The 25618-nt window shown below is 38.0% G+C and overlaps 4 protein-coding genes and 1 long non-coding RNA gene across 18 annotated transcripts; 2 read left to right on the forward strand and 3 right to left on the reverse strand.

The window, feature by feature from the left end:
* Positions 1 to 294: 294 nt before the first annotated feature.
* LOC140783328 (pentatricopeptide repeat-containing protein At3g16610) lies at positions 295 to 4235 on the reverse strand. Of its 5 annotated transcripts, none has more exons than XM_073130188.1 (5): positions 1641 to 4235; positions 1485 to 1542; positions 1012 to 1122; positions 846 to 894; positions 295 to 361 (listed from the first exon to the last, which is right to left on the reverse strand). In XM_073130188.1, exon 1 carries the CDS (start codon positions 4209 to 4211, stop codon positions 1710 to 1712), a length of 2502 nt encoding a protein of 833 aa, XP_072986289.1. In that variant the 5' UTR covers positions 4212 to 4235; the 3' UTR covers positions 295 to 361; positions 846 to 894; positions 1012 to 1122; positions 1485 to 1542; positions 1641 to 1709. The 5 variants fall into 5 exon arrangements, with proteins under 5 accessions (XP_072986289.1, XP_072986290.1, XP_072986288.1 ...); XM_073130187.1 differs by lacking the exon at positions 295 to 361 and adding an exon at positions 427 to 731; XM_073130185.1 differs by lacking the exon at positions 295 to 361 and having other exon boundaries at positions 427 to 894.
* A 763-nt stretch (positions 4236 to 4998) lies between these two features.
* On the reverse strand, positions 4999 to 8620 carry LOC140783738 (protein indeterminate-domain 4, chloroplastic-like). 9 transcript variants are annotated; one of them, XM_073130753.1, is made up of 5 exons: positions 8334 to 8541; positions 8170 to 8225; positions 7888 to 7999; positions 7362 to 7761; positions 4999 to 6234 (listed from the first exon to the last, which is right to left on the reverse strand). In XM_073130753.1, exons 3-5 carry the CDS (start codon positions 7961 to 7963, stop codon positions 5277 to 5279), a joined length of 1434 nt encoding a protein of 477 aa, XP_072986854.1. In that variant the 5' UTR covers positions 7964 to 7999; positions 8170 to 8225; positions 8334 to 8541; the 3' UTR covers positions 4999 to 5276. The 9 variants fall into 9 exon arrangements, with proteins under 9 accessions (XP_072986854.1, XP_072986858.1, XP_072986855.1 ...); XM_073130757.1 differs by having other exon boundaries at positions 7884 to 7999; positions 8334 to 8529; XM_073130754.1 differs by having other exon boundaries at positions 8170 to 8228; positions 8334 to 8529.
* A 3713-nt stretch (positions 8621 to 12333) lies between these two features.
* On the forward strand, positions 12334 to 15771 carry LOC140783219 (uncharacterized). Of its 2 annotated transcripts, none has more exons than XM_073130011.1 (2): positions 12334 to 12747; positions 15497 to 15771. In XM_073130011.1, the coding sequence occupies exon 1, from the start codon at positions 12376 to 12378 to the stop codon at positions 12730 to 12732; it is 357 nt and encodes a 118-aa protein (XP_072986112.1). In that variant the 5' UTR covers positions 12334 to 12375; the 3' UTR covers positions 12733 to 12747; positions 15497 to 15771. The 2 variants fall into 2 exon arrangements, with proteins under 2 accessions (XP_072986112.1, XP_072986111.1); XM_073130010.1 differs by having other exon boundaries at positions 12334 to 12742.
* Positions 15772 to 20060: 4289 nt separating this feature from the next.
* On the forward strand, positions 20061 to 22790 carry LOC140784979 (uncharacterized). The gene is made up of 7 exons (XM_073132647.1): positions 20061 to 20626; positions 20762 to 21410; positions 21534 to 21659; positions 21785 to 21856; positions 21967 to 22032; positions 22224 to 22262; positions 22380 to 22790. Exons 1-7 carry the CDS (start codon positions 20379 to 20381, stop codon positions 22542 to 22544), a joined length of 1365 nt encoding a protein of 454 aa, XP_072988748.1. The 5' UTR covers positions 20061 to 20378; the 3' UTR covers positions 22545 to 22790.
* A 508-nt stretch (positions 22791 to 23298) lies between these two features.
* LOC140784980 (uncharacterized) lies at positions 23299 to 24663 on the reverse strand. The gene is made up of 3 exons (XR_012108353.1): positions 24397 to 24663; positions 23649 to 23809; positions 23299 to 23573 (listed from the first exon to the last, which is right to left on the reverse strand). It is a non-coding gene; the product is annotated as an uncharacterized lncRNA (long non-coding RNA).
* Positions 24664 to 25618: the final 955 nt, after the last annotated feature.

A 25618-nucleotide genomic window follows, 5' to 3' on the forward strand; every position in this document is an offset into this window, starting at 1 on the left:
CAGTATCGCACGAATCGGATATTTCTGCATGTTTTGATTTAATGCTCGTGATGGTCGATTTGTTTAGGCTGCGTGGTACTTAGCACGAAGGTCGTGTATTCGTTAGTAAGCTAGCCTAGTAATCTGAAAGGAAACAGGTGACGTCGACCTCCAAACAAACACGACCTGCGTGCGAAGCCAATCCCGAACTCTACAAAATTAACTCTCCAAATTCAAGAGCTTGGAAGAATTCGTCCAACACCAAGAAGTTCGAGTATTACTCTGATTGCCCTTTCAATATATCCTGCAGCCATTCCAGTAGATGAACTATTTTAGCTACAGCAAGAGTGTCAGAAAACTCATCCAGCAGGTGTACATGAATCTGCAGAAAAAGGAGAAAAAGGAAAAGATCACGCAATTCTTGATGACAAATTATGAGACAGGTGGTAGAAACTGCATATGAATTCTTTAACGATATCTGATAACTGAGGGGTTATATTGCAAACGTAAGTTTATTCCTGGAGCTAAACTATCACTTGTAAAATCAGCAAACAACAGCCATTATTTCTTCAAAACTGCTTCTTCCAACATGTTATCAATTGCACTCATGCAGAGCTCATATTTAGTTACTCCATGACATGCACGCGAGAGTTGCAAAGTGCTGCTCTTCCACTTAATCGATCTCATCCACTTGAAAATTCTTGTAAAGTTTGGTCATTCGACTTTCTAGTGGAGCCGTATTAACCGACTTTCTGCTAACCAAATTTATGAGAATTGCTTTAAGAGTTATATTCCTCCAGAGAACTGCTATATAGATTATAGTGGATAGCCAGTTTAAGTTTATGCCTACAAGAAGGTGTTGTCACCTCATTGCTCAAATCTTCTGTAGACGTCAATGTTCTTTCACAGACCAACCTGCATCAACCCAATCGAGAAGTTGAAAAAAATTCAAAATTTCCACTCTTAAATCAAGTATCTTCATATGTTGGTCTCGATTTCCAAGAGGAAGAGGAAACAATATCATAACATTACCCATATCTTGAGTCATCATAAATCAACCTTCTGTTTCTTCTGATGATTTTGTATTCCCTATAATTCAAGCATTGGATGTTATTTTGCGACCATGAGTGGGGACAGCTTTTCCTACAAGAAACTGAAGTTCATCATTTCTGAACTACCAGATATGATGAGACAGAGGAGGTCAAGAAAAGTTAAAAAATGGAGATATACGTAATATAATGTAGCCTGGTTTTAGATTACGAAAAGATAATGAACATCATATGCTACCATGCCTAAAAATAAAGGGACACAAAGCAATTAGAAAGGAGCTTCTATTTTTTTTCCTAATCTCTTTGTACGAAAAAAACTATGTCCAGAACTGTAACATTAAACCCTTGCGATCTTCTATTCTCATCCAGGTTTGAATTTTAACAATATTTATAATATTTAATGTTATCATATTTATCAAAGTTGATGTGGGAGTTCTAGATCAGTTGTTCACCAACCTTCTCTACAATTATATTTGACCAAGAAGGAAGAAGTCAGGAACAGCGAAAATCTTTCCTGTGTTTCCAATTAAGAAAAACAAATAAATAAATCATCAATCTTGAGTTAAATTTGTTTAATGAGAACTACAGAGTTTCTGTTCCCTATGAACGTACCTTGCTAGGCTGATTAAAATTAAATGAGTTGAATGTCTTTATTTGCTATTGGAAGCGTAACTCACATCATCACCAAAAGTCTCCACAGCTGCATATCCCGTTCTGGAAATGATGAAACCTATTTGAATCTCGCACAATGATAGATCTACTTGTAGCCAAGGTTGTGAACTTTATGGCAGTGTGGCAGTCTCCACAAACACGAAGGTTTTTGGTAATAAAAATGGTCTGATCCTTTCTCAGACTAAGAATTCCAAATGCTATTGCTAACTTCTCACTATGGTAAAGAAGAGCATGTTCTTTCTCTTCTTTTTCCACATCATGCAGAGCAAAACTTGTATCAGCCTGGTAACCCAATTTTCTGATATCAACTAACAGATTTTCTAACTCATGATAAATAATTGATGATTGTGGATGTGATCTATCCCCACCAACAAAAGCATGGAGAGAACCCTTAATCTCAATCCAGCTACATCCTGGACTCTTTTTAAAGCCCTTCACCCTCTGCATTATTCTAACTTGTGCTGCTTCATCAAACTTCCCAGCAGCACTGTATATATTTGACAAGAGAACAAAGTTTCCGGTACCCTCGGGTCCAAGCATTTGGATCATTTTTGACACTTTTTCTCCAAGTTCAATGTTCTTATGAACTCGACAGGCTCCAAGCAAGGCACCCCATACACGAACATCAGGCTTGAATGGCATATTGCAAATAAAATCATGGGCTTCATTCAGGAAACCTCCGCGTCCCAAAAGATCAACCATGCAGATATAGTGCTCCATCCTTGGCTTGATACCATAGATCCGTGTCATTACGTGAAAACAGTGTTTTCCATCATTGACAAGCCCTGAATGACTGCAAGCAGATATAAGGCATATAAATGTGATGTCATCCGGAATAACACCTGCACTCTCCATGGATGAAAACACTGAAATGGATTCACTACCCAGTCCATGAATTCCATACCCAGCAATCACAGCATTCCAAGACACTACGTCCCTATTCATCATCTTATTGAAAACTATTCTGGCAAGGTCGATTCTCCCACACTTTGCATACATGTCAATCAGAGCATTGCATATTGATGTATCCGAAGTAAGCCCACGAACTATCACATAACCATGACTGCACTTCCCATGCTGTAGGGCAGCCAAATGGGAACAAGCTGGTATAACTCCTACCATTGTTGCAGCGTCTGGCTCTGTGCTGGATAATTGCATCTTTCTGAAGACAAGAAAAGCTTCTTCGGCATTCCCATTTTGCACACACCCTGATATAAGTGCACTATAAGAGACAGTATCCTTTGCATCCATTTCATTGAAAAACTTAACAGCATCGTCAATACTTCCAGCCTTAGCATACATTGAAAGAAGAGAATTTGCTGCTGTTATATCAGAGAGAAACCCAGATTTAATCAGAAAAGTATGCATCTCTTGACCTCTATCCAGATCACCCAATCTTGCACATGCCCGAAGAACACTTGCAACAGAGGTTGGGGACACAGTGGAGGATCCTTCGAGCATCATCTGATTGAACAGCTTCAAGGCTTCTTCCATCTTGTCGATAAGAACATATCCTCCAATCAGTGCACTCCAAGTCACCTCATTCCTCACAGTCATTTCATCAAATATTCTGCAAGCATAACCCAAATGGTCACATTTTGCATACATATCCAACAGAGCGGTGCTCAGCAAAACATCTTTGCCATCAAAGCACCTCCTCACAGAAAACCCATGAATGCTTTTACCTTGTCTAAGAGACTTCTGTTGTCCAACAACCGGCAGAATTGCCACCAAAGTTGAAGGATTCGGAGTCTTGCCCTCTCTTTGCATTTCTAAAACAAAATTGATTGTGTCCTCATAAATTCCATAAAGCGCAAAGCCAGCAATCATGGCATTCCAAGCGACGACATCCCTCGTCGGCATTTCGCAGAATAGTTTGTATGAATCATCTAAACATCGACATTTCATATACATATCTATCAAAGCTGTGGAGACGAACAGATCAGTGTCCAGCCCGAGTCTTCTCGCATGGTTATGAATCTCAATTCCCTCCTCTAAAGCTACTAAACTCGAACACGCCTTAAGAACGAATGGAAACGTAAATTTATTCGATTCGACTCCCGAATCCACCATCTTATGATATAGATCAATCGCCCGACCGTAGGGACCATTCCAAGAATAAGCTCTGATCATGGCATTCCATAGAAAGGTAGTTGGCTGCAGAATTTTGTCGAACACATCACGGGCGAGTCCGATCTCACCACAGGCGACGTACACGCGAGCAATCTTCTCCAGCAAACGCGAACTGATGATGTGGGCATTGCTCCTAAGGATTCTTTGGTGGATTTTCTTACCTTCGGCAAGCGATTTCGATCGAATGCAAGACTCCAGAAGATCGCAGTAGGCGTCGACTTCATCTTGCTTATCTCGGAACCCAATGTTGGATGCTTTCGTGAGAATGAGATGGTTTGGTTTGGATTTCGTGTGTAGATTGGAGAAGTAATGCAACGAAGAGTACAAAGATTTACAATAAGCGACCAGGAGGAAACCATTCGATGGGAGTACTCTCATTAGAATAGGCTTAAGACGCGGAAACCATTTTGCTAATTTATATTTTATCTAGGGGTCTAGACGTAAATATATCGGATTCGGACAAAGGCTCTTAATTGGATAATCCGATAACATATGCATGCAAACCAATAACCATGCTTGAGTAACCCTTTTTGGCACAGTTAAAAACAAGATAAATCTCCTTTTTTTTACTTAAAAATTTATGACAAATACGAGATAACTAAATAGAATAACAAAATAAAATAAGTGGGTTTTATTTGAATATCTTTATTCTCCCTTCTAGCTAGGATAAAATTTTGAAATATTCGACCAAGATTTCTTTTCTGTGGTAAAAGTCCACAGTCATCCGACTAAGCTATTATAAAATGTAAATAAATAATTTGTTCTCTCCAATAATACATTAAAAATATATTACCGAATTATAATATAATTTTTAAATTATTGAATTGTAACATGACTGTACTATAATATAAGAATATATTGATACATTTGATATGAAATATTTATTTGTGATAGTATTTGTGTAAACTTGGTGAATTAAGTTAAATTATTTTTTAATAATAAAATAATTATAATGTGATAATATAATAATTGTAAATAAAATTAATAATTTTCATATAATTTTAAATCTTAAAAACGAGATAATTATTTATATTAAATTAGAAAATTGCAATAAAATTAATTTAATTATTTCTAATCACTTATCCTAAACCAAACACCATCTTACTCAATATTTTTATTCCAGCATTTATGTATCTTTTTCTAACCAAATATCAAACAAAAAAAATTAGACGGAGAAATTTCCTTTATCCGGAATAATTAAGTTTATCACAATCCTAAATTTTCCTCATGCCGCAACCAAACATGCAAGGAAATTTATCTATCTATAATTCCAAATAGTAAAAGAAAAGAAATGATAATAGTATCCCTCTGCATTAAATACAGGTATTAATACACTAAATATACTAATTAAACAACAACTTGAGAGTAACCACAATTGCTTCCTCCATCGATAAAGTTAACCAAGTTAAGTAGTTAAGTTTCATAATCAACTTCCTGTCTTTTTTATTGCAGATTACCTCCAGCAAATGATCTACTCGATTTCACATCTGGATCCAATTGCAAACAGCTCATATCAATTCCATGCTGTTGCTCTCTTTGAGACAATCCATTTGCCATGCTCCTCCTCATCACACCACCAACACCAAGAAAGTCTCTAGTTAGTTGATCAGATCCACGAATATTTCGATTTTGAAGCTTGAATCCATCCATACCATATGAGCCTAGATCGAACCGATCAAGCCCAGCCATGTCTTCTTCACTGCGATCACCAGTGCTGGTGCAACTACTCCTTCCATATATCCCAGAGTTGCCATTTGATAGCAAATACATCAACTCTTGCAGATGGCTGTCATTCTCCATGGCACTCTTACTGCTGGTGGTTGCTGCACTCATCTGAGTAGCCCTCTGGAGTAATTGGGTGGTTGACATCTGCGGCGCCGGGTTGATTACTGAGCCATTGTGCATCGACGTGTCAATGTTCAGAGACTTCGGTACATCTCCGGCGAACCTACAATCGTTAAACTGCGCCGGCATCACCATCTGGCTGTTCTGGTTGCCGACGTTAGTACTGCCGTTGAAGAAGAAATCTAGACCGAAGAGATTGGAAGCGGAGGAAGGAGTGGCGTTGCTCTGAAGTTGGAGGTTTGGCAATTGCATTAACCCATTGAAGGGCTTGCTTTGAAGCAAGGAATGATCATTGAAGTCTTGGTTTGAGACATTGCTGGGGAAGGTGGAGGTGTTTGATGGAGAGATGAGATGATCGAACTGAGAGCTGCCGCCGCCGCCTAGTCGGAGGAGGTCGGTTGATGAGTAGCTTTGGTTGTGAAGTGTTGCAATTTGAGAATTTGGTTGAGAGAGATTGAAAGCAATGCTGGTATTGCCTATTAGGGTAGATGAAACCCTTGAGCTCTCTTGTGCTAGAGCATCACAGAAGGCTCTATGAGTGACGAAGCTATCACGCCTACACACGACCTTGAAGAAATTAATTTTACGAACTTAAGTCACTTCCAAATCATGTATATATAAGAAGAATAAGGTTGAAGTCAGTGCATGCAAGAAGTAATTAACAATAATCTAAAATTCTTAAAGGTTAAACCAGTAGATCATGAAAACTCATTATTATTTCATATCAACTTAAACATTATCCAACTTTTTCTCTTATTCAATGTGCATGGAAATAACTTTATCTGTCACTCCCAACAACTACACTAATATTTCCTTAATGAAAATTTTCTTACTCTTCCTGTAATATTTGAAGAGATCTGAGGAAAAGGAAGCACGAGATACCAAAGAGGTCATATAAACATCGAAAGGAGAGAAATATAAAGGACCTGTGCCTATTTATACTCGAGTAAAAAGTGTTTTAACTGTGTCAATCCATGCATGCCGTGGGAAAGTCCTATTTTTAGGGCTCGAACTTCAATAACCGAATGCAAATATAGAACTTCTGCTGTTAGGATGAGACCATTCCATCGGTACACCTCTCCTTCCCTTGTCACTAGTTCCAAATCCCATTAACTCTTCGATATATATCCTTCCAATTAACCCTAAACTACATCAAGAGAACGCTAGAATTTCTACTATTCTATATCAAAACTTGGGAATGTACGATATCCAGTACCCAGATTAAAAGCACAGCTGAATCGATTGCACGATAGAGAGAAGGATTTTCCTAGCAATTCCAAACCAAAATTAACTATCTCGTGAAGAGTCGTGGACCTGCCCACATATAGCCAACCCACATGAGAACAAACCTGCAATGCCACTTCCGAGTTCCGAGGCACCACGTGAATAGGAGAGAGAGAGAGAGAGAGAGAGAGAGAGAGAGAGAGAGAGAGCGAGAGAGATGACATTTTTCTTTCGTTCTCTATGTTTATGTTCCTAAATTGAAACTTGAAGCCCTAACCCTAATAAACTGAGCCAAGACGCGGAAACCTATGTTGATTCGATCGAAATGATGCCTTAATGATAGACAGACACATACATATATACGAATAATTAACAACGCAGTAGTAGTTGTAGTAGTAATAGTAGTAGTACAATTAGTATAATAGAATGGAGAAGAAGAAGAAGAAGAAGAAGTAATACCTAGAGAAGAGGGTGCCGCAATCGCAGCGGTACTCTCGGGTGCCGCAGGTCTTGGAATGGGCCTTCCAGTCCGACTGCACGGCGTAGCGTTTCGAGCACTTGTCGCATTTCCATCTCTTCTCGCCGTGCTTGCGGCAAAAGTGCTTCTTGATGCCGGTGAGATCCCCTAGGGCCCGCGACGGGTGGTGGTGGACGCACGTCGGCTCCGGGCAGAGGTAGACCCGCCGCCGTGGAGCCTCCGTGCTGCTCTTCTGCCTTAGTTTCCACGGTAAGTTGTGCCCTCGCCGGTGGAGCTGCAGGTTCTGCTCTCGGGGAAACCCTTTGTTGCACACCTCGCAGACGAACCGGTTCGTCGCCATTAGAGTCCTCGGCGACAGCGCTATCACCTCCGCATCTGGATCTGCACTTGGTGCAATGAAATTTACTTGTGTTATAATATGGATTGCATAATCTTTGCTATCAGGAACATGCATGGAAGTAATTAATTATATATATTATATATATTTATATGCATGTGGATACTTGCTTGGGTTTCCTGGGAGGTTCCTCTTCTTCTTCACTGGAGCTGCGGTGGTCGCCGCCGCCGCCGAAGCCGATGCCATCTCCCAACGCCCACCTTCCTTTGTCTCTGGTAAGATCTAGACCAAAAGAAAAAATTAACTTAAATTAAGTATAAAAAAATTTCCACTAGCTAGCTAACATGCAACTGTGAACTCCCTCTTTTTTCTATACATTTCCATCTTTGTTTCTATCTGTAGATCATCCAAAAAAACAAAAGAATCAAACTAAGGAAGAAGGAAGTGAGAACCTTAGCAAAAGGACAAAGGGGAGAGCTATAAATCAAACAAATGGTTGCACCCAGAACTGCTGGCAAAAGGAGGGAGAATTAAGAAGAGAACAGAAGAGAAAGAGGGGTTTAAAGAAAAAGCACAAACCGATCGGTTCAAAGACAAGTAGTTTTGTTTCTTCTACCTCTTCTTCTTGCTATCTTCTGCTACTCGATCCTCTCTGGTTTCGAATAATTAATTGGAGGTAGAGACTGGAAGATAAAGGTAGCTGTTTGAGTTTTCAATTCCTTGTCATACTTTTCCTTCTCTAGTCTTCTTCCACACTTCTGCAGTTTATAATATTTCTCGTATTATCTTCCTTTTCCTCGCCTATTTGCGCCACAAACAATCATACCATTAGAGAACTTATATACATATAAATATTGAAGAGAAATGCAGTTGGGGTAGATAGATAAATGTTTTCCTTTGAAATAAAGGAACGCAAAAAATAAAAGAGAGAAAAATAAAGTGCTTATTTACATTTCCACCCTTGAATTGTTTCCTTGTTTAACCTGGATGAGTCGTATAGATCTCTTCAAATCTTTGTTTAATATTTTAATGGTATAGCATGCATTATTAATTCGTTAGCTAATAGTAAATTTTTAGCTCAATTTGACAATTAATTATAGTATCTATCAGATTCATTCAATATGGACTCAAGGTAGAAGGGGATGTAATAAAGTTTTGTCCTTTAAACAAAAAGAGGAAATAGGGATTCAATCCCAATTAAATAATACTAATAATAATAAAGTTTATTCATAAAATAGCAAAACTTTAAGAAGATACTTACGTGCTCAAGTGTAGATAGAAAGATTAATCATTTTAATTAAGCAAAAGAAAAAAACAAAAAACAAAAGAGAGATATAAAGATTAATGAGAACGAGAGAGACGATAAAGTCTCAAACATTGTCGTTATGTGGCTAAAAATTGGGCCCACTAGAGTAGTGTAGGACTTACCTTCTCCCCCCCCCATCCCCTCTTTTATATATATATATATATATATCATATTAACTTCAATTCATATCAGGACAAACTCTACCCCTTGTTTAATGCAAATTAATTAAAATATATACTTCCTACTAATCTTTGTAGTATGAAAATATAATGTACACCCCTGTGCTAAAATTCAAAAGTGCCTCTCTGAACTTATATTTATGCCATTTAAACCCCTATTTGGATGGTGTTAATTTTAATATAGAAAGACGATATCTTTTTTTTGTCATGCACCAACTAATTAGAAAAGTAATTTTTTTTATCTTATGCTTCTTCGATCTCAATCTATCTCATTTTTACATTTTTGCACATTGCAAAATTCAAAAGTAATTAAAATAAAGAATAAAACAGTCAAAAGGTTAATAATTTTATCATAAAATTAACTCTATAAATAATTTTGACGAAAAAAATCAACGGTTGCATACAAAGTAGAACTTTAAGAAGATTAAGATATACAAATGAAAGTTTGAGAAGACACTATACGATTTGAACTTAAGGAGGTAAACTGTATTTTCCCTTTTATATATACGACAGAAGGGAAAACTCAACCACTATTGAACCTAGCATGCTATAATGGTAACTGTTCTTATCTATACAGTAGAAAAACCATTGCACATTTGTTTACTTATCTCAACATATAAAGCTAGATTTACCTAATCCTTTATCCATCTCTCTCTCTCTCTCTCTCTCTCTCTCTCTCTCTCTCTCTCTCTCTATATATATATATATATAGCTTTAATTTTAGCACCAACATATGACTAACTTTATTAGGTAATTAGCCTTACGTAAGACCTTGCAAGCTTTCAAAAATAATCCCCAGGTGGCCAAGAACTATACTAAATAGTTCGAGTTGAACATTAGGTAAAGAGGAATTCCGTGCATTCATGTGGACGTTGGCTTGCCCTGCCGACAAAGATTATAGAGTACAGCGTGCATCTAATTAACAACCTCTTAAAAAGAGAGAAAATATTATACAAATATAAGTGCTTATTTAACTCGTAAAACGTACAACATTAAGCATCAAAGTTTCTTATATCTCATTTAATTCATATATATATATATATATATATATATGTACGTGATTCTTTTGTAAGCTAGTGAGGCACTCCGTGACACAGCATTATGCTATTGTATGATGGCCTAGGATTCTCCATCCTCGTTACTTTCTCGGTAGGACCTATGACAAATATAATGCATGATGGTGAGTTTTTGCATGTGATATGCACGTGCCTGAAGCGTGACTTGTTATACACCATTTAGTTATTCTTGGCTATTCTTGGTTTATACGTTCCATATATAAAAATCTCGACAGGGAATAAGAGGAGAATAAGACCTTTTTGTTTCCACTTACGGGTTAGCAGCTGGACGTCACGACTTATTCTATCGGTATATTTGATATATACCATCGTGTTTTGGATTCATACCTTGGTATTCAGCTAGATTTCCATCCATCCATCCGTTTCTAGACAAACACCTCGATGTAATACGTGCTTGGATTAATTAGACGTCAAAAATTGCACTTTCTCTCTCTCTCTCTCTCTCTCTCTCTCTCTCTCTCTCTCTCTATCTCTATAATATCTTCTTTTGACTTTGAATATTACGTCGTCAATTAGAGAAGTAATTAAGTTTAAAAAAAAATATATAATGGAGAATAACCACGAGTACGATATCTTAGACTCGGATAAAATTATCCGAGAAGGGTCGGATAAGTGAAGAGAAGCGAGCCCATTCGAGTTTTGTCGTTTAGCGTTCGGAGCCATGCGGCTTCCATTAGATTCCCTTCGCTCGGCGCTGACGTGGCGTGGGACCCGCCCTAATTAAAAAAGGACGGCTTGGACTTCATTGGGCCCCACCGCGCCTGGGAATGGGGGTTGGACGAGCCCTGCCGGATCCGAGCAGCATCTCGACACGACAAAAGACAAAACCCGTAATAATAATAATAATAATAATAATAATATATCGCTCGAGGTATGTAAATTATTAATATCGTACCGAAATTTCTGTTACGTTTTAGTTGGTCTTACTGGTTAACATTAGAAGGATGTGATAGAATAAGATGGAGTAACCCTCTACCTAATCCAACTTATGATTACACTATATATATATATATGACATAGTTAAATTGAGTAGGTTATAACAAATATCTTACTGCCCTTCTCTTGGCCGGACATGTGGATGCCATAAAACTGGGACCCAGTTCGACCATTAAGAAAAACAAACAATAACTAATGACCATGTTCACTATTGGCGGATGCATGTGTAAATGTTTTGCAAGGATAAAACATGTGAAAGATGGATGAATGATCTGCTAATTGACGGAGACGTGGCAGGAACTCGCAGCAGCTTCCTATAGAGTATGTGACGAGAGAAAAAAGAAATTAGTGAGAGATGCCTCATGCCTAGCAACATTACACGTCCTTTGTTTCTATAGATGAGATGCGAGGAGAGGCAAAATATGACTATATTTGTTGGATACGTGGAGGATAAGGATGCAAAGACAAAAGAGAAAGGTTCACGGGCAACTTCCCATACGCTGCCCTACAACTCCACAACGTAAAGATTCCCATAAGCAGTTATAGAGAGAGAAGAAAGAAGAGATGTATCCTTTCACCGACCAGACACTTATCATTATCAAACGTGACATGTCAACTAACACACCTTTTTAGTTTCACTCTCCATGTACTGCAACGTCATACGTGTATATACTATATAATACTACTTAGTTAGAGTACACGCATATACACGCACTAAACTGGCCATTTATGCATGCCTTGCGTAGACATGCAGCTATACATAAGCATTGCTGATTCCAAATCCAACGTTGTATATACATCATAGATTCATATATAGTTCACTGAGAGAGCCAAACCTGAGAGAGAGAGAGAGAGAGAGAGATGTGGGCCAATGAAGAAACATTTGCCGGCAGTGATGGACAGGTCATCAAATCCATGCACGTGACTAAGGACCCTTGTCTGTAGTGAGTGTATACATATGGGTAGAAAGCCCATGGCTTGAATCGAGCCCAACAATGGATAGCCTATCTAGAACATAAAGCCCAACCCAATTAAACGGATTCAAATTATAGGGATTCGAATCCGAAGTAGAAAGATCCGAACTCAAGCGGATTCATAACTCACAAGTATAGCTGTATAGGTGGAACAAATAAACCAGAATAGCAAGCCCGGGCGAGTAACATGTCGGACCCGTACAAGAAGGCGAAGGCCGGTCGGCTCACCTTCAAGGGCGGCGACGCCGCCACCCTGGAGAAGAAGAAGAAGAGAAAGAAGAAGAAGGTGGCTGAAACGGCGGCGGAGGATGAGATCAACCCTTCCGAGGGCGTCGCCGCTGCGTCTGATGCCGACGACGCGGCCGCCGGAGGAGATGTGTACACGATCGATGCGGCGAAGCGGATGAAGTACGAGGAGCTGTTCCCCGTTGAGACCAAGAAGTTTGGATACGACCCTGCGAATAAGTCCCGGGTTGCTGCCCGATCCGTCGAGGAGGCGCTTGACGATAGGGTTCGGAAGAAGGCCGATCGCTACTGCAAATGATGGGTTCGAGGTAAGGTTAGGGTTTCAATTTCTTGACGCTTTACATCAGAATTCATTGGGAGAGAATATCTTGATATGAATTCTTCGGTTATGCCGTTCTGGTTGATGTGTTCTTTGCAATCTTCGATGCCAGATTGGTTGAATCACGATAATCTTTTGTCCTGTACTTAACTAGGTTGAATTCTTTAAATGTTCTTTTGAGCTCTGTTAGGGTAAGTAGTTTACTAGCAATAGCTTCTATTATCAATCATAGGGCAGGATAATTAGACAATGATGCCGTTCTATTGACGATGTAATAGGTTTCTTGGCAAGAATTATGTAGGTTCTCTTAGAAAATATCTCGACTATAAAAAGAATTATCCAATCTTAGATGGTTCTGAACCTTAGAAGTAGCAATTTTGAACTTAATGGTGGTGTTTTACAGGTTAGACTTTTGGAGTTTGTGTAGCAAACTGTATTATTCTTCTTTATTTTTTCACGGGTTGCTTTACTAATTCTGGTGCTTAACATTAGGAATTAGAAATTGATTTTTATTTTATGTATCTTAGCTAGAGAGGGCATCACTTATCGTGGCAATGCTAGTAAGCATACCTCCATATTGTTAGGGCCTCTTTGTTCGCAATGTTGGCCCTATTGTATTTTTATGTTTTGAGTATGTAATTGGGTGCCGGCCTTATGTTCTTTGGTTATTTTTGAGTGTGTTTTATTTTCTTCAAGAGGTCCATGTGAAGTTGCCTTAGGATTGCAACATTAGTGCTGTTGCAACGGTAGTTTGGAATTTACCCAGCATCTACCAAGTCATGCCAATTCGGGCCATGGGTTAAAACTCAAATGGGGCTTACTTTTAAAACGTAAGGCTCCACAACACCTTTGAACCCATTGGATCACATATTTATGGATGTTCATACTTAGTTGTATAAGAGAACTATTGAAATTTATTAAGTCGGCTGGTTTCGCAAAATCGAAGTGCCACTGGTTCTATGATGTTCATTTTGTCCTTGATGATTATTTTGCTTCTTTAATTTTCTTGTCGTTGATATGTTTTGTAACTTCTTTTTCAATATAAAGAATCATAATAGTTTTGCCAATTGTGTATTTTGCTTGTCTATTGTCTTGTTGTCATTCAACAGGAGCTGCACTTACGAAGTGAACAAGCAAACTTTACTTTGCAAATAGAAAGTCGAGTGCCGCACATTCAAGGCATAGGAAAAATTGCTTCACCCATTATTGCTAGAAATTTCATGCACATGTGTACATCATGTTCTCCTGGCATCTATTGATTTGGGCTTCATGCACTTAGAAGCTTTCACTTTAATGGAAGAAGACTAGATTGCAAGATGTATTTTCTTCTTTTCCATAAGATCCAACAAAATGTTCCTGTCTCTCTTATCATATGTTGGCTTTTGATCCATTCTAACTAAACATCCAATTGAGATAGAACCACAGCTATGCCTTCGGTTACATCTACATTGACATATCAATTGTAAGTTGTGGAAGACTTCTTTACATGGCAACCATAGAAGAATTGTTGATATTCTGGAAATATGGTCATTTTGAGAGAATAAATCTGGGTATTATTATTCCATGTTGGCTATGATTGTAAGCTTTTGTTACCCTTCTTTTGTCTGATATCTCCTGCCAGTCTTTTGATCCTCAAATCTATTATTTTGCCCAGTCAACCTTGCTAAATCTATTGGTTTTGCATTTTGAACCTTGGTGTCGCCTTATTGTCTACATACTAGACTTCTTATTTATATGTTCTATAATTGCTTCAGCTAATTTTTGGAGGTTCCTTTGATTATTGGCAGGCGAAGTTTTTACTTCTGCTTTCACATATATGCACTATATTACTGTTTTTAGTCAATACACATTTTGTCACCATTTCTCTGTCAATCACACCAAAACTTGGCTTGTTGCTTTAGTCTGAAACACTTGAAGAGTAGAGGGGCTGGTTCTGAATTTGAAGACACAAACTTCTAGGATTTGAGAACTTCATCATTTAATTTATCATCATTTTTTTGAATTCCCTCATCAACATTTCTCCAAAAAAATATATCGTCAGCTAGGGCACGAGACTAAGCTGTCATGGCTGATGGAAGGGCTAAGTCAATTCAGTTGACCTGATGTGACTCTGGAAAAATATTACACAGTGCACTCTTTTGTTTGACCAGATTAAATTAGGCAATGGGAAGTATAACTTGTAAGTGGAGGGCATGCTTATGGATGTCATTGTCTGCTCATGTTTGTAGATGTTATTACCTGTATTGGACGGCACAAGTAAAGATATTATTTAGTTTTATGGATGACATGGATATAGATGATTATAGTCTTTGTAGATGCTAGGGCACAAGAAGCTGTTTTCATATATTTCTTTGAAATTGTGCAATTTCAGCGTCTTTGGTAGAACAGCTTTTAGCAATTAGCTACTCTTGCTTGATAATCGCTTATATCTCATGCATACCCGTAATTGCTATACTCTCGTAGTAACAGTGTCAGACTACCAAGTCACCAACAGACATCAGTAGGTGAATAAAAAGGAATATAGTCAATATACTCATCCTGCTACCACCCCGTGCTAATTTTGTTATCAAATTGAGAGATTTACTCAAGTGTTTTGTCTATGACCATTAAATAAGCTGTGAAAGTTGGTGTGATGTAAATGCTTCTGTTCCAAGTTCCTTTCCAATCCAGAATCTAGGTTAATGCTTGGAAATCATTACTTGAATATTTGTTCTAATTTGTTCTTGTTTTCTATGTTTTGCAGCTCTTGGCCTCCGTTCTGTATGCTTGTTTTGGGAACTTGATGTGCTAGTAATTAGCAAGAGTTGCAGCCAAAAGGTTACATGCAACAGTATCCATGTTCTGGTTTGTAAAGAGAATGTATCTTTTGGCAAATTTTTAGGCACCTTGAATGGTATATTACCTGATAATTTCCTGCTGTAAATTGTAAATTTGAGGATCTGATGTACTCTTGATGACAAATCCTTTTCATAAACTAGTTAATTATTCAGTGGGACATAAACAATCCTACAATACTCATATCTCATTTTTTTTTCTGGTTTAGTCTTAGCTCATTTTGTTTATTTCTGATGTCTGAGGAGAGAGATGCCCATCAATCATTGATCTCTCCTTTTCTTAGTCTGTTAGATCCTGAAATTATATTTTGAACAGCGAAATATTTTTCTTGATCTCATTGTTGATGTTAGCCTGGATGTTTATTCAGGTGAATGTGATAAAATATGTGTACTTTGTCTGATATCATTTGGAAACTTCAAATTTCACGAGGATTAGCATTCTTTGCGCGTGTTCTATAATAAGCGTTGTGATTTTATTGCTTTTACAACTTGGTGGCTCTCTGATTTTTAGGGCTTTTCATCATCAAAGAGTTGAGAAAGGATGTTGGCTTGAGATGTCACTTTTCTTGCTTTTTGTGCTTTCAAATGGGAATTATTAGATGGCAATATTCATCAACAGATGAGCTTACTTCAAGTATTCATTTATAAGAAATATGTATATATTTTTTCTTTTCTCATAGTTATCATATACCATTTGCATCACCAAAATATGGTTGCTTACATCAGGTATGAACGTTCGATTGCTTTCTTTACATAGTTTGTATTCTTTCGATAGGTATTGTAATTTAATTCGTTTTACTACACCACAGTATTTGATGACTCTTTTTATGAAAAAAGAAGAAGAAGATTAGTTGCTTAGCATACACATCACTTGCTTTTTCTTTGGACTTAAAAGCTATCGCACGTATATGGTTTGAGTATTATCATTTCTTCAGCCACCCATATGAAACATGCTCCCAAAATTAGAGAAGCAATCCTCAAAACTGTTCTGGCTTTGGATTCTTTCAAGAAAAATATCCTCACCTCACCTCACCTCCCCTCCCCTCCTAGTGTTTGTACACTTCCAAGTCCAACAACATCAAAAATAAGTCTCCATTTGCATCGCCAACCATTTGAATTTTGTAACCCCCTTCCACAAAGACATGACTGACCTTTTGACCCCTCGCCTTCAAAAGATCCAATCCCGTTGACATCGCCAAAAGTCTTCCCTCACCTCACCTGGTATTCTACCCCTCATCATCTTCCCCCACAGTGGAAACCCTCCCCTCCTCTCCCCTCCCCCCGCCTAAGATCCCAATCCATTCCAAAGTCCACCAAGATGCGCATACATTCCCTTCTCCTCATCTACATCCATCCCTGTCACCCATCACCCCTCCTGTTTGGGTCCACTCCCACCAACCTTAGTGGGTTGTGGGCAGACCTTTCATCTCAACTTGGCTTTGTCTTTAAAACGATATAAAGATTAAAGGGAGAGAGAGAGAAGATGAAGATGAGGAGACTATTATTCTAGTAGTAGATTAGAAATTTTATAAGTTATAATGCCCCCCTTAACTTTGTGATTGACATCGAAACGGGGTCAACTTGGATTTAATTAAAAGGTTGCCGGTAATTAAGTAAACAAAAGCCTCGCGTGCTTTGTTGCTCGATCGACTCCTCCTTTGTCTCTTCCTCCTCCAAAGGAGGTGGGTCCCGCCTTCCCCTCCCTTGGACACTTGTTCACCTCTGGTTGCTCTGCTCCTCTCGGAGCTTTCGTAGCTATAACTACACGACAGGTGGTTCCACTAATGCAGATTAGCGCTCTCATTAGTCTTCTAGGTTAGGCTTGATGAAGGATTAGTGTGAACCTTAAGATATGCTAATCATACTTTTCATTCTAAGCCTAATTATCGCTCCGTGGTGATTCGTGCCGTACGTGACTGTCTTTTGGTTTACTATCAAAGAAGTTTGTTTTGAACTCTAGAAAATTAATGAATAAACAATAAATTGAGCCGTATTAAAATTTGATTGCCGTCCATGTCACAACATTCCTTTTGTTTGTGGAATGTCTTTCTTAGACCTAATTAAAGGTGACCCATCTCATTCTCATCCCTTGGACTTCATTAAGTTAAATGTAATCTATTAGAGCACGCCCTTTAATTCTTTTATTTTTCTATTTATATTTCTCTCTCTCTCTCTCTCTCTCTCTCTCTCTCTCTCCCCCCTTTTCAAGTGCTTTAAAAGGTATCCCAGGAGAGGGAAAGAAAGAGCCCTTGCAAGTGCCCTTAAAGCAAAACTCTAGTGGAAGTAGATGTCACATAACCCTAAGGTTTGAGGTGGGGGGAGCCACCACCCATCTTTTCTTATCAGTAACAAAAGATCATGGACTTATTATTAACAAAAGATCATGCTAACTTCGTCGTCGGAATCGTCGGTTAAGCAACAATCTCGATGTTCTGACAAGTGTACTCATGATTACTACTGCTAAAGCTTCATGAACCACATTCAAAGCTAACTCTAGTAAAACTTAGAATTCATCTTCTTCTTCTTCTTCTTCTTCTTTTTTCTTTTATTTTCTTTTTTGTGGCAGGGTGATTTGATCTTTATGAGGACATGTCTATGATCAATTAGGAAGGAAGACTAGAATGGCACGCGTGTTCCTAGACGAGGGGACATGGGGTTAAGCTCATTTGACACATAGTCCCAGCTTTGTATCCCAAAATGTCACTGCCATGGACCCAAAGAGAGGAGAAGGCCGGCAACTCCCCCATGCACTAAGTTTTGCTCCCTTGAATGGTTTCCTCTTGCTTACTAAGAATCTCTCTATGAGAAGGAGAGCTTAACTTAGATCCCGTACCACTAGCTGCATCTCACGTGTGCTCGTCCTGTTGCGATAGAAGGAACGATCGAGAGTAGACATTGAATAGACTCCATGACATCGATCTATCTATAGATTTGCACACACACACACACACGCACACAGTCTTGTTCTAAATCTCTTTGATTATGATTTGGGATATTGCTGCTTAGTGCATAGACCTTGAATAAATTCTCTCTTTCTTTTTCTAAGTCTACTTCACTGCAGTACTATATATATATAGTTTCGAATATTTCTCTCTCTGTATAGTGTAGTTCTGACTCCTATATTTCATCGATCCTTTGACGCTATCATGTCATTTTCATACTAGCTAGCTATATTGTTGAGATGAGACATTAGAGTATGAGAGGCCTTTTTTTTTTTTTTCCTTTACCTATTCATATAGATCTGTGTTCACACCTTAGTTGACAAAGTTATACAGTACGCAGGAGGAGAAGTAGATAGAAATAATCGATTGCTTCCTTGAATAAATAGCCCACCTACACCACCAACACCAAAGCTTGTCCTCACTGCTTTTGCTTTTGGTTTTATTAGAGAGTTACAAGTTTCTAGCTTAGGGTTATCGGCCGACCAGTAAAAATAGCGTTTATATACTTTTATCTCTTTAACAACGAGTAGTAAAATGTTAATTATTATGATGACCCATATAGCACTACTCCTTTAATCAGAATATATATCGATCACATCAGGGTTAATGGAGGAGGAGTAATGGAATAAAGTCAAATTACTGTGTTACGATAAGAATATTCCTTCCTTTTTATTTGGCAATTACCTCAATATGATACCTTGCTACATTGAGCAATGATGTATGAGACATGGCACGGATTCCCATATATACGCAAGCACAGGCATGCACAGTTTGTCGTAGAATCATCTTCGGTATCAGCGCAACAACGAACTCTTTATTTTTTTCTTCTAAATAAATAGCAGTAAAAAAGAAAAGAAAAGAAAAGAAAGGAAACTAAGATCCGACTAATTTAATTAAAGATGTTATAATGGAAGAAGTCACTAATCAAAAGTAGCTTAAATACATAAAGCGATCAGCTAATTCTCTTTCCTATTCTTGTCTTCATTCAAGAGCTTTAGCTATAAACAATGACCTGCTGCAAATAATGCTGGATAGAACCAAACTAAACTAAGTTTAATTATGATGATAATGGGAGAAGTCACTAGTCCAAATTGTAAAGCCTTAGCTTGAGGTCCTACTAGCTTAGGAGCCTTTGATAAAGAGAGAGTTAATTCTCTCTGCCATCCTTGTCTTCATTCATCCAAAAGATTTAGCTATAAAGAATATGATGGATTGCAATAATGTTGGACTGAAACAACTAAAACTAAAACGAAAAGAAGACCCACCACCTTCAACTACAAAGTCCATAGCCTAACAAACTCTTCAAAATGGACCCAGATCCGCCCTATAATAATTGCCCACAACCTCAGTGGAAAGAACACAAGGCTGAGCACACTTTGCTGTCCCCTCCCCCTCTCCTCTATTCTAGCTTTTTTTGCAAAATACTCCCCCCCCCCCCTCCCTTCGTGCTAACGTCATGCAAACGGATATATCCTCCTCCCTCGCTCGCTTGGACTTTCTTTTTTTAAGACTAAATTACGAATAACGCATTACGTTTGGACTATATTGCATATAAAAATCTCTCTTTCTTATTTTTATTTTTCTTAAAGTTGAGCTCTGTTTGACTCAACAAACTCTGTTACATAAACCAGATGTCTATCAGACGGTAAGGTATGGACTCAATATATAATTTTTAGCAAAAAGAGGGTTCTATTTGTAAATAACAAAAAGAGACGGAGCTATTTATCATATACATAAAATGTAGGGTGTTGAATGTAATTTTCTCTAGATTTATTAAAGACCCTCAGGCCCAAGGAAAATTAAGCAACAACAAGGAGGGCTCCTTCTGGATAGATAAGCTACCGATCCCATGCAGTACATGGCTCAAGACGGGTCGGAGGCCTCGGTGGCGAGCTCTTCTAGTGGGCCAAACTGGCCGTGGGAGATGCATCCATGGAGCAGCACGATGAGCAGCAGCAGCCGATCATGGCAACCTCACAACCCCACGTCCCACTCCTCTTGCGACGACCAAGATCTCTCCATCTCCAACCATTCCGGCCTCAGCATGGACTCCTCCCCGGCCGCCGTCGACACCCACCTATGGAACCAGGTTCTCTTGTGAGTGCACAAAAGAATCTTGCTACTATTTGAAAAGAAAGAAAGAAAGAAAGAGATCACATCGATCGTGCATAAAAGATCGAGATTCTTTAGCTAGATTTCACGCGATACGGATGTCTTGTCTTTTTTTTCTAGGAACGCGGGAGGCATGCGGCACGAGGACGACGACGGCGGCGGCGGCGGCGGCGGGGGCGGCGGCGAGAACTTCCTCGAAGCACTGAACGCGAAGAGCTTGACCTCGGAGATGTACGACCCGGCGTGCGACTACCTGAAGAAGATGGATCACAGCAGCTGGGAATTCGCAAACAACCCCTCGCCTACTGGCTACGGGAGGATGACGGCCAATCTATCGGATCTGGTCAGCAACTGGTCCATCGCCCCGCCCGACCCCCACCTGGCGCCATCGGCCGCGTGCGACGCCGCCATGGCTGCCCACTACTCGGCTTCCGCCATCTCCCACGTCAAGCATGAGATCCCTCACTCACCATCGTACAGACTCGTGGATGGAAGTGGAAGTACGGCTGGTTGCATCCCTTACTATGATCAGTTTAACGCTACTGACGGAGTTGGTTACCAGATTGGTCTCAATAACTCGGTTATAGGACTCAGCAATAAGCTTATGAACGACGTACCTTGGTCTAATACGAGGAACTTATCGGATCTTATTTCCTTTAGTAGCTCTTTCAGTAAGCCAGCCGTGGAAGTAAGAGCCTCCAAGCCTTACGTCAAAAGCTTAGAGATTCACTCTGATACTTCTAAGAAACAAGGATGCGAAATCTCATCAGTAAGCAATTCGATATATATATATATATATATATATATATATATATATATATACATACATACATTTTTTTTTCTTCTTTGCATGGGTATACGTTATGACTGGTAATTAATTGATTTCTTGTAGACAAGAGTCGTGAGTAGTAGGAGCAGTGGAGCAACAAGTGAGGGGAAGAAGAAAAGATCTGAAGACAGTTCAGAAACACTTCTAAAGAAGTCTAAACATGAGAGCTCTACTACCTCATCTCTCAAGGTGAGCTTAGTTCTTACTTGGCCATTAGAATGTGGTTGCAATTTTTTGACGTGGAATGTACCAAAAATAGTGCAATTTAAAAGAGGGAACTTTGTTTTCCTTTTCTTTTCTTTTCTGGGGAACAGTTGCAGGTACCTAAAGTTAAGATAGCAGATAAGATCACCGCATTGCAGCAAATTGTGTCACCTTTTGGAAAGGTAAATAATTAGAATAATATGCTCGATCGTCTTCATTTGCAGGAGGACAAAAAGAAAAACAAAAGAGTACTATAAGATCTTTCTAATTATTCTCTTGTGGTTGATGTTAGACGGATACTGCATCGGTTCTACTGGAAGCTATCAAGTATATTAGATTTTTGCATGAGCAAGTACAGGTAATTAATTAACACCATTGCTTTTATCTAGTGGGGCCATCATTTCTATGAACATTGTTCCTTATAAAATTTCATCATGTGATCGATCTTGCTATGATCAATTAAAATAAACAAGCTTTGGAATTAATTCTAAGTCACATTCCTATCTTTCAGATTGACTAATCTAACTATTGTGCTACTCTTGCATGCAGTTACTTAGTGACCCATACATGAAGTCAAGTGTGAGTAAGGTAATATATTTATATAAAACTAATCCAAAGTTCATACCTTTAAAATACTCCGAGTAAAGATTGCATGCAATTAATGAAGAAATACTGATGAAGTATTAATTGGTTTATTAATTTCAGGATCAAAATGCATGGGGATTAGGAAAGGAGAAGGGAGACCCAAAGGTCGAATTGAGGAATAGAGGGCTATGCTTAGTTCCTATCTCTTGCACTCCTCAAGTCTATCGAGATAACAGCGGGCCAGATTACTGGACTCCACCGTATAGCAGTTGTCTCTATCGATGAGCTAAGATTTATAACCTTTCTGACCACCATCTCACTTCAATGTGGTGGATGCCAAGAAATCTCTTAAAAGTTTTATAGGACTAAATTAAGCCTTCTAATTCTGTAAGCAAAAAGGATGTGTCTACTAGTTGCATTTGTTGTTTGGTGAACTGATCATCAGAGATCCTGCTGTGAATCTTTGTGTATCTAAAATATACACTTTAAGTTATCTTTAGTTTAATATATATATATATTATTAAGCATAAATGGGGCTATGAATAATTACGATCTCATGCTTATGCATAAGCTGTTAGAGAACCATCATTTTAATACGTTTTGTGCTCTAATGTTGCATGATAATAATATTGGGTACGTACTCGTGATTCAAAATCAGGGTCTAATTAACTTAAGTTGTAAATCTATTACACCACATTGCTTATAAAGAAAAAAGAATTTAGAAGTGGATAAATGAGTTTTGAGAGAGAGAAAAAAAAGTAAAAACTGAAAATGCTTGGTAATCATAGAATAATTATATGTAGGAATCAAATAGATAATTTTTTGGATACAGATAGTAAATTTAATTACTCTATATACAAATCGAATATCGAATACGTATTTATTTTATGAATATATTCTCTATGATATATGATTGAAATCTATATTTATACCACAATTAGTGCACATACAGGAAAAGTAAATGAGAGATTCATATAAAAATACAAATATTTTATAAATACCACAATTTTTGTTGCTTGCTTCTTATAAGGTACTTACTCACTGAGCAAGTGAGCAGTATACTGTCTATACATATATATACAGGCAAAATTAGATGCTTGCCGTCAGAATAAATGGCTGTCGATAAACTTGCAGATTCTATCGTCTTCTCTTCTGGAAATATTAATTATCCCTTTGAAATAAACATTCGAGACTGCAGACTCACTCTGCTATATTCTGTTACCTTGTGCAGCTGAATCGTAATAATACATGATCAGAAAGAAAACTGTGGTTTTCTCCTTCCACCATTTGAGAAGAGCAGAAAGACCATAGAAACTGCAGTCACAAAGCAGAGTAGTTTACAAAGCCAAAGACTAAGAAATCTGTGCAAGAACTGAACGAGAGTTCCACCTTTATAGGATCGTTGCGATGAAATTCCCTCTCTAGTGTCGTTCTCGTCAGGGAGACGAATTCTTAGTCTAACTAGAAGTTCGATGTCTTCATCCTTGGGTTCTCCCTTGGAAGAGGAAGATACCTAGACGTCGTCTTCAACCTAGTTTCTGCATCTCTATCTGAAACAAAATCAACATTAACAATTTAAACAAGTTGCCATTCAAGACTTTAGGAAATAAAAGAGCTAAGAAGCAAATGGAGATTTCAAAAATAAATCACAAGATTTGAGATGTTAAACTGGATAAGAATTGCTAGGAATGGTACTGGTGCAAGACAATTACACTAAATCAGGGGGAAGAGAAGACTTTCGACAAACCATTGTAAGAGACAGTGAAACATAGAAATACAAAGATCATATGGTCACAAAGATTTGCAGATAAGTAGGTAAAAACATTAAAGCTGATTACGTTTAGAGTTGATGAAAGTTTCTTGAATAGGCTCTTAGCTATGGTTACAAATGAAGATAAAAGTGCATACATAATCACCAAAAGGAATTGATGGAACATAAGTTATACAATGTTCTTAGGTAGACGCTTAAGTCCTCGTAGACATTTAAAGTTTTCGATAGTCTCCAAAATGCAAGGGTGAAGAACAAATATGACAATTTGCTGATTCAATAAAAGCAAAGTAACAGGTGGTGGTAGTGCATAGATAAGCTGTATATTTTATTGCTACGCTAAGAAAAACCGGAGTATATTCAACATACCTCTTGAACTTCCTGCAGCAGTCTCAACTTTGTTGCATGGATGCTTAGGGAAAAGATGATCATAAAGCGACTTTGGCCTTCCAGATATAAATGATGCAAATGCTATATAAATGTAGTCTCCACCAAAAGATATGCACACATTTAGCATATTATTCCATCAACTATTAGCTTGAGATAGCAAGGACTTAGTAGCTCCTACAAATGATGCAGGAGAGAATATAACAGCAACTATGAAGAAAGAAAATTATACTCTCTTTCCTAACAGGATTTAGTTTAAATATTCACTTTAGGACTCATTTAGTTTGATTCCAAGTACTTGCAGCAATAAAGGTTATCCTCCTATTTAAAACTAGAACAAGGACCCCCTGCTTTCACAGGCATTACATATGGCTTTTAAGCATACCCCTGGAAAGAATGGTATTCAGACTACATCAGAGGATTGTTAGATAATCCAAAATGATCAATTGAAAATCAATAGGAAATAACAAGGCGCAATGCCAGGGAACAGAAATAGCAAAATGAAGCATTTATTACATTTCGATGCGAAAAAAAAAGAGAGAGAAATATGTAGTGAAGCTTCTGATACATCTGAAGGACAAATCTGCCAAAGGAAGCATGCTTTCATTAATATTTCAATGAACAGAGATTGCTGTGCAATTGGATAATATTATGTAGTTCACCATTGATTGGCAAGTTTGTATACTAATGTATTTTTTAGAAGAGTTTTATGTATTCATCTGTTATTGGCTTTTTATCCATCAAGCTGGTAGGCTACAAGGATTATCCTCCCTAATATATAAAGTAGAAAGACCACTACAAATATAGATTATGTGCAAATAGTGTTACAATAAAATAATTATCAAATATTCATCCTAATGGCTATAAGGAGAATCAAATTTATGAGTCTAGTGGCTTAATCTATTACTTGTTGATGATGAAAATGTCTATACTGTATCTGTGATATTGTTCTTTTTAATCGGCAAGAGTGAGTTTTCTATAGTCAAATAGATATTTTATTATTAAAAAATATACATAATGGGATTTAATTATCACCAATCGAAAAATAAAATGTAAGTCAACTTTAGCTTTTTCTCTCACCCAAATTGCTTTCTTTTCTTTTTTGAATCTCTAGATGCGATTTAACGGGCAATAAAATGTTATTTTAACCATAAATCTGTCACCATAGTAATGATTGGAAATTATTATTAAACTTAGCAACTAA

This window comes from Typha latifolia, chromosome 3 (assembly GCF_019914945.1).
Source record: "Typha latifolia isolate L0001 chromosome 3, TyphaL0001v2, whole genome shotgun sequence".
NCBI lineage: Eukaryota > Viridiplantae > Streptophyta > Magnoliopsida > Poales > Typhaceae > Typha > Typha latifolia.

Coding starts and splice junctions, on each gene's coding strand:
- LOC140783328 (XM_073130188.1), bottom strand. CDS start 4,211: ATGAGAGTACTCCCATCGAATGGTTTCCTCCTGGTCGCTTATTGTAAA.
- LOC140783738 (XM_073130752.1), bottom strand. CDS start 7,963: ATGGCATCGGCTTCGGCGGCGGCGGCGACCACCGCAGCTCCAGTGAAG. Junction 7,762..7,887: donor GAACCTCCCAGGAAACCCAA/GCAAGTATCCAC, acceptor CACCAAGTGCAG/ATCCAGATGCGGAGGTGATA. Junction 6,235..7,361: donor TGCGGCACCCTCTTCTCTAG/GTATTACTTCTT, acceptor GGTCGTGTGTAG/GCGTGATAGCTTCGTCACTC.
- LOC140783219 (XM_073130011.1), top strand. CDS start 12,376: ATGTCGGACCCGTACAAGAAGGCGAAGGCCGGTCGGCTCACCTTCAAG.
- LOC140784979 (XM_073132647.1), top strand. CDS start 20,379: ATGCAGTACATGGCTCAAGACGGGTCGGAGGCCTCGGTGGCGAGCTCT. Junction 20,627..20,761: donor CTATGGAACCAGGTTCTCTT/GTGAGTGCACAA, acceptor TTTTTTTTCTAG/GAACGCGGGAGGCATGCGGC. Junction 21,857..21,966: donor TTGTGTCACCTTTTGGAAAG/GTAAATAATTAG, acceptor GGTTGATGTTAG/ACGGATACTGCATCGGTTCT.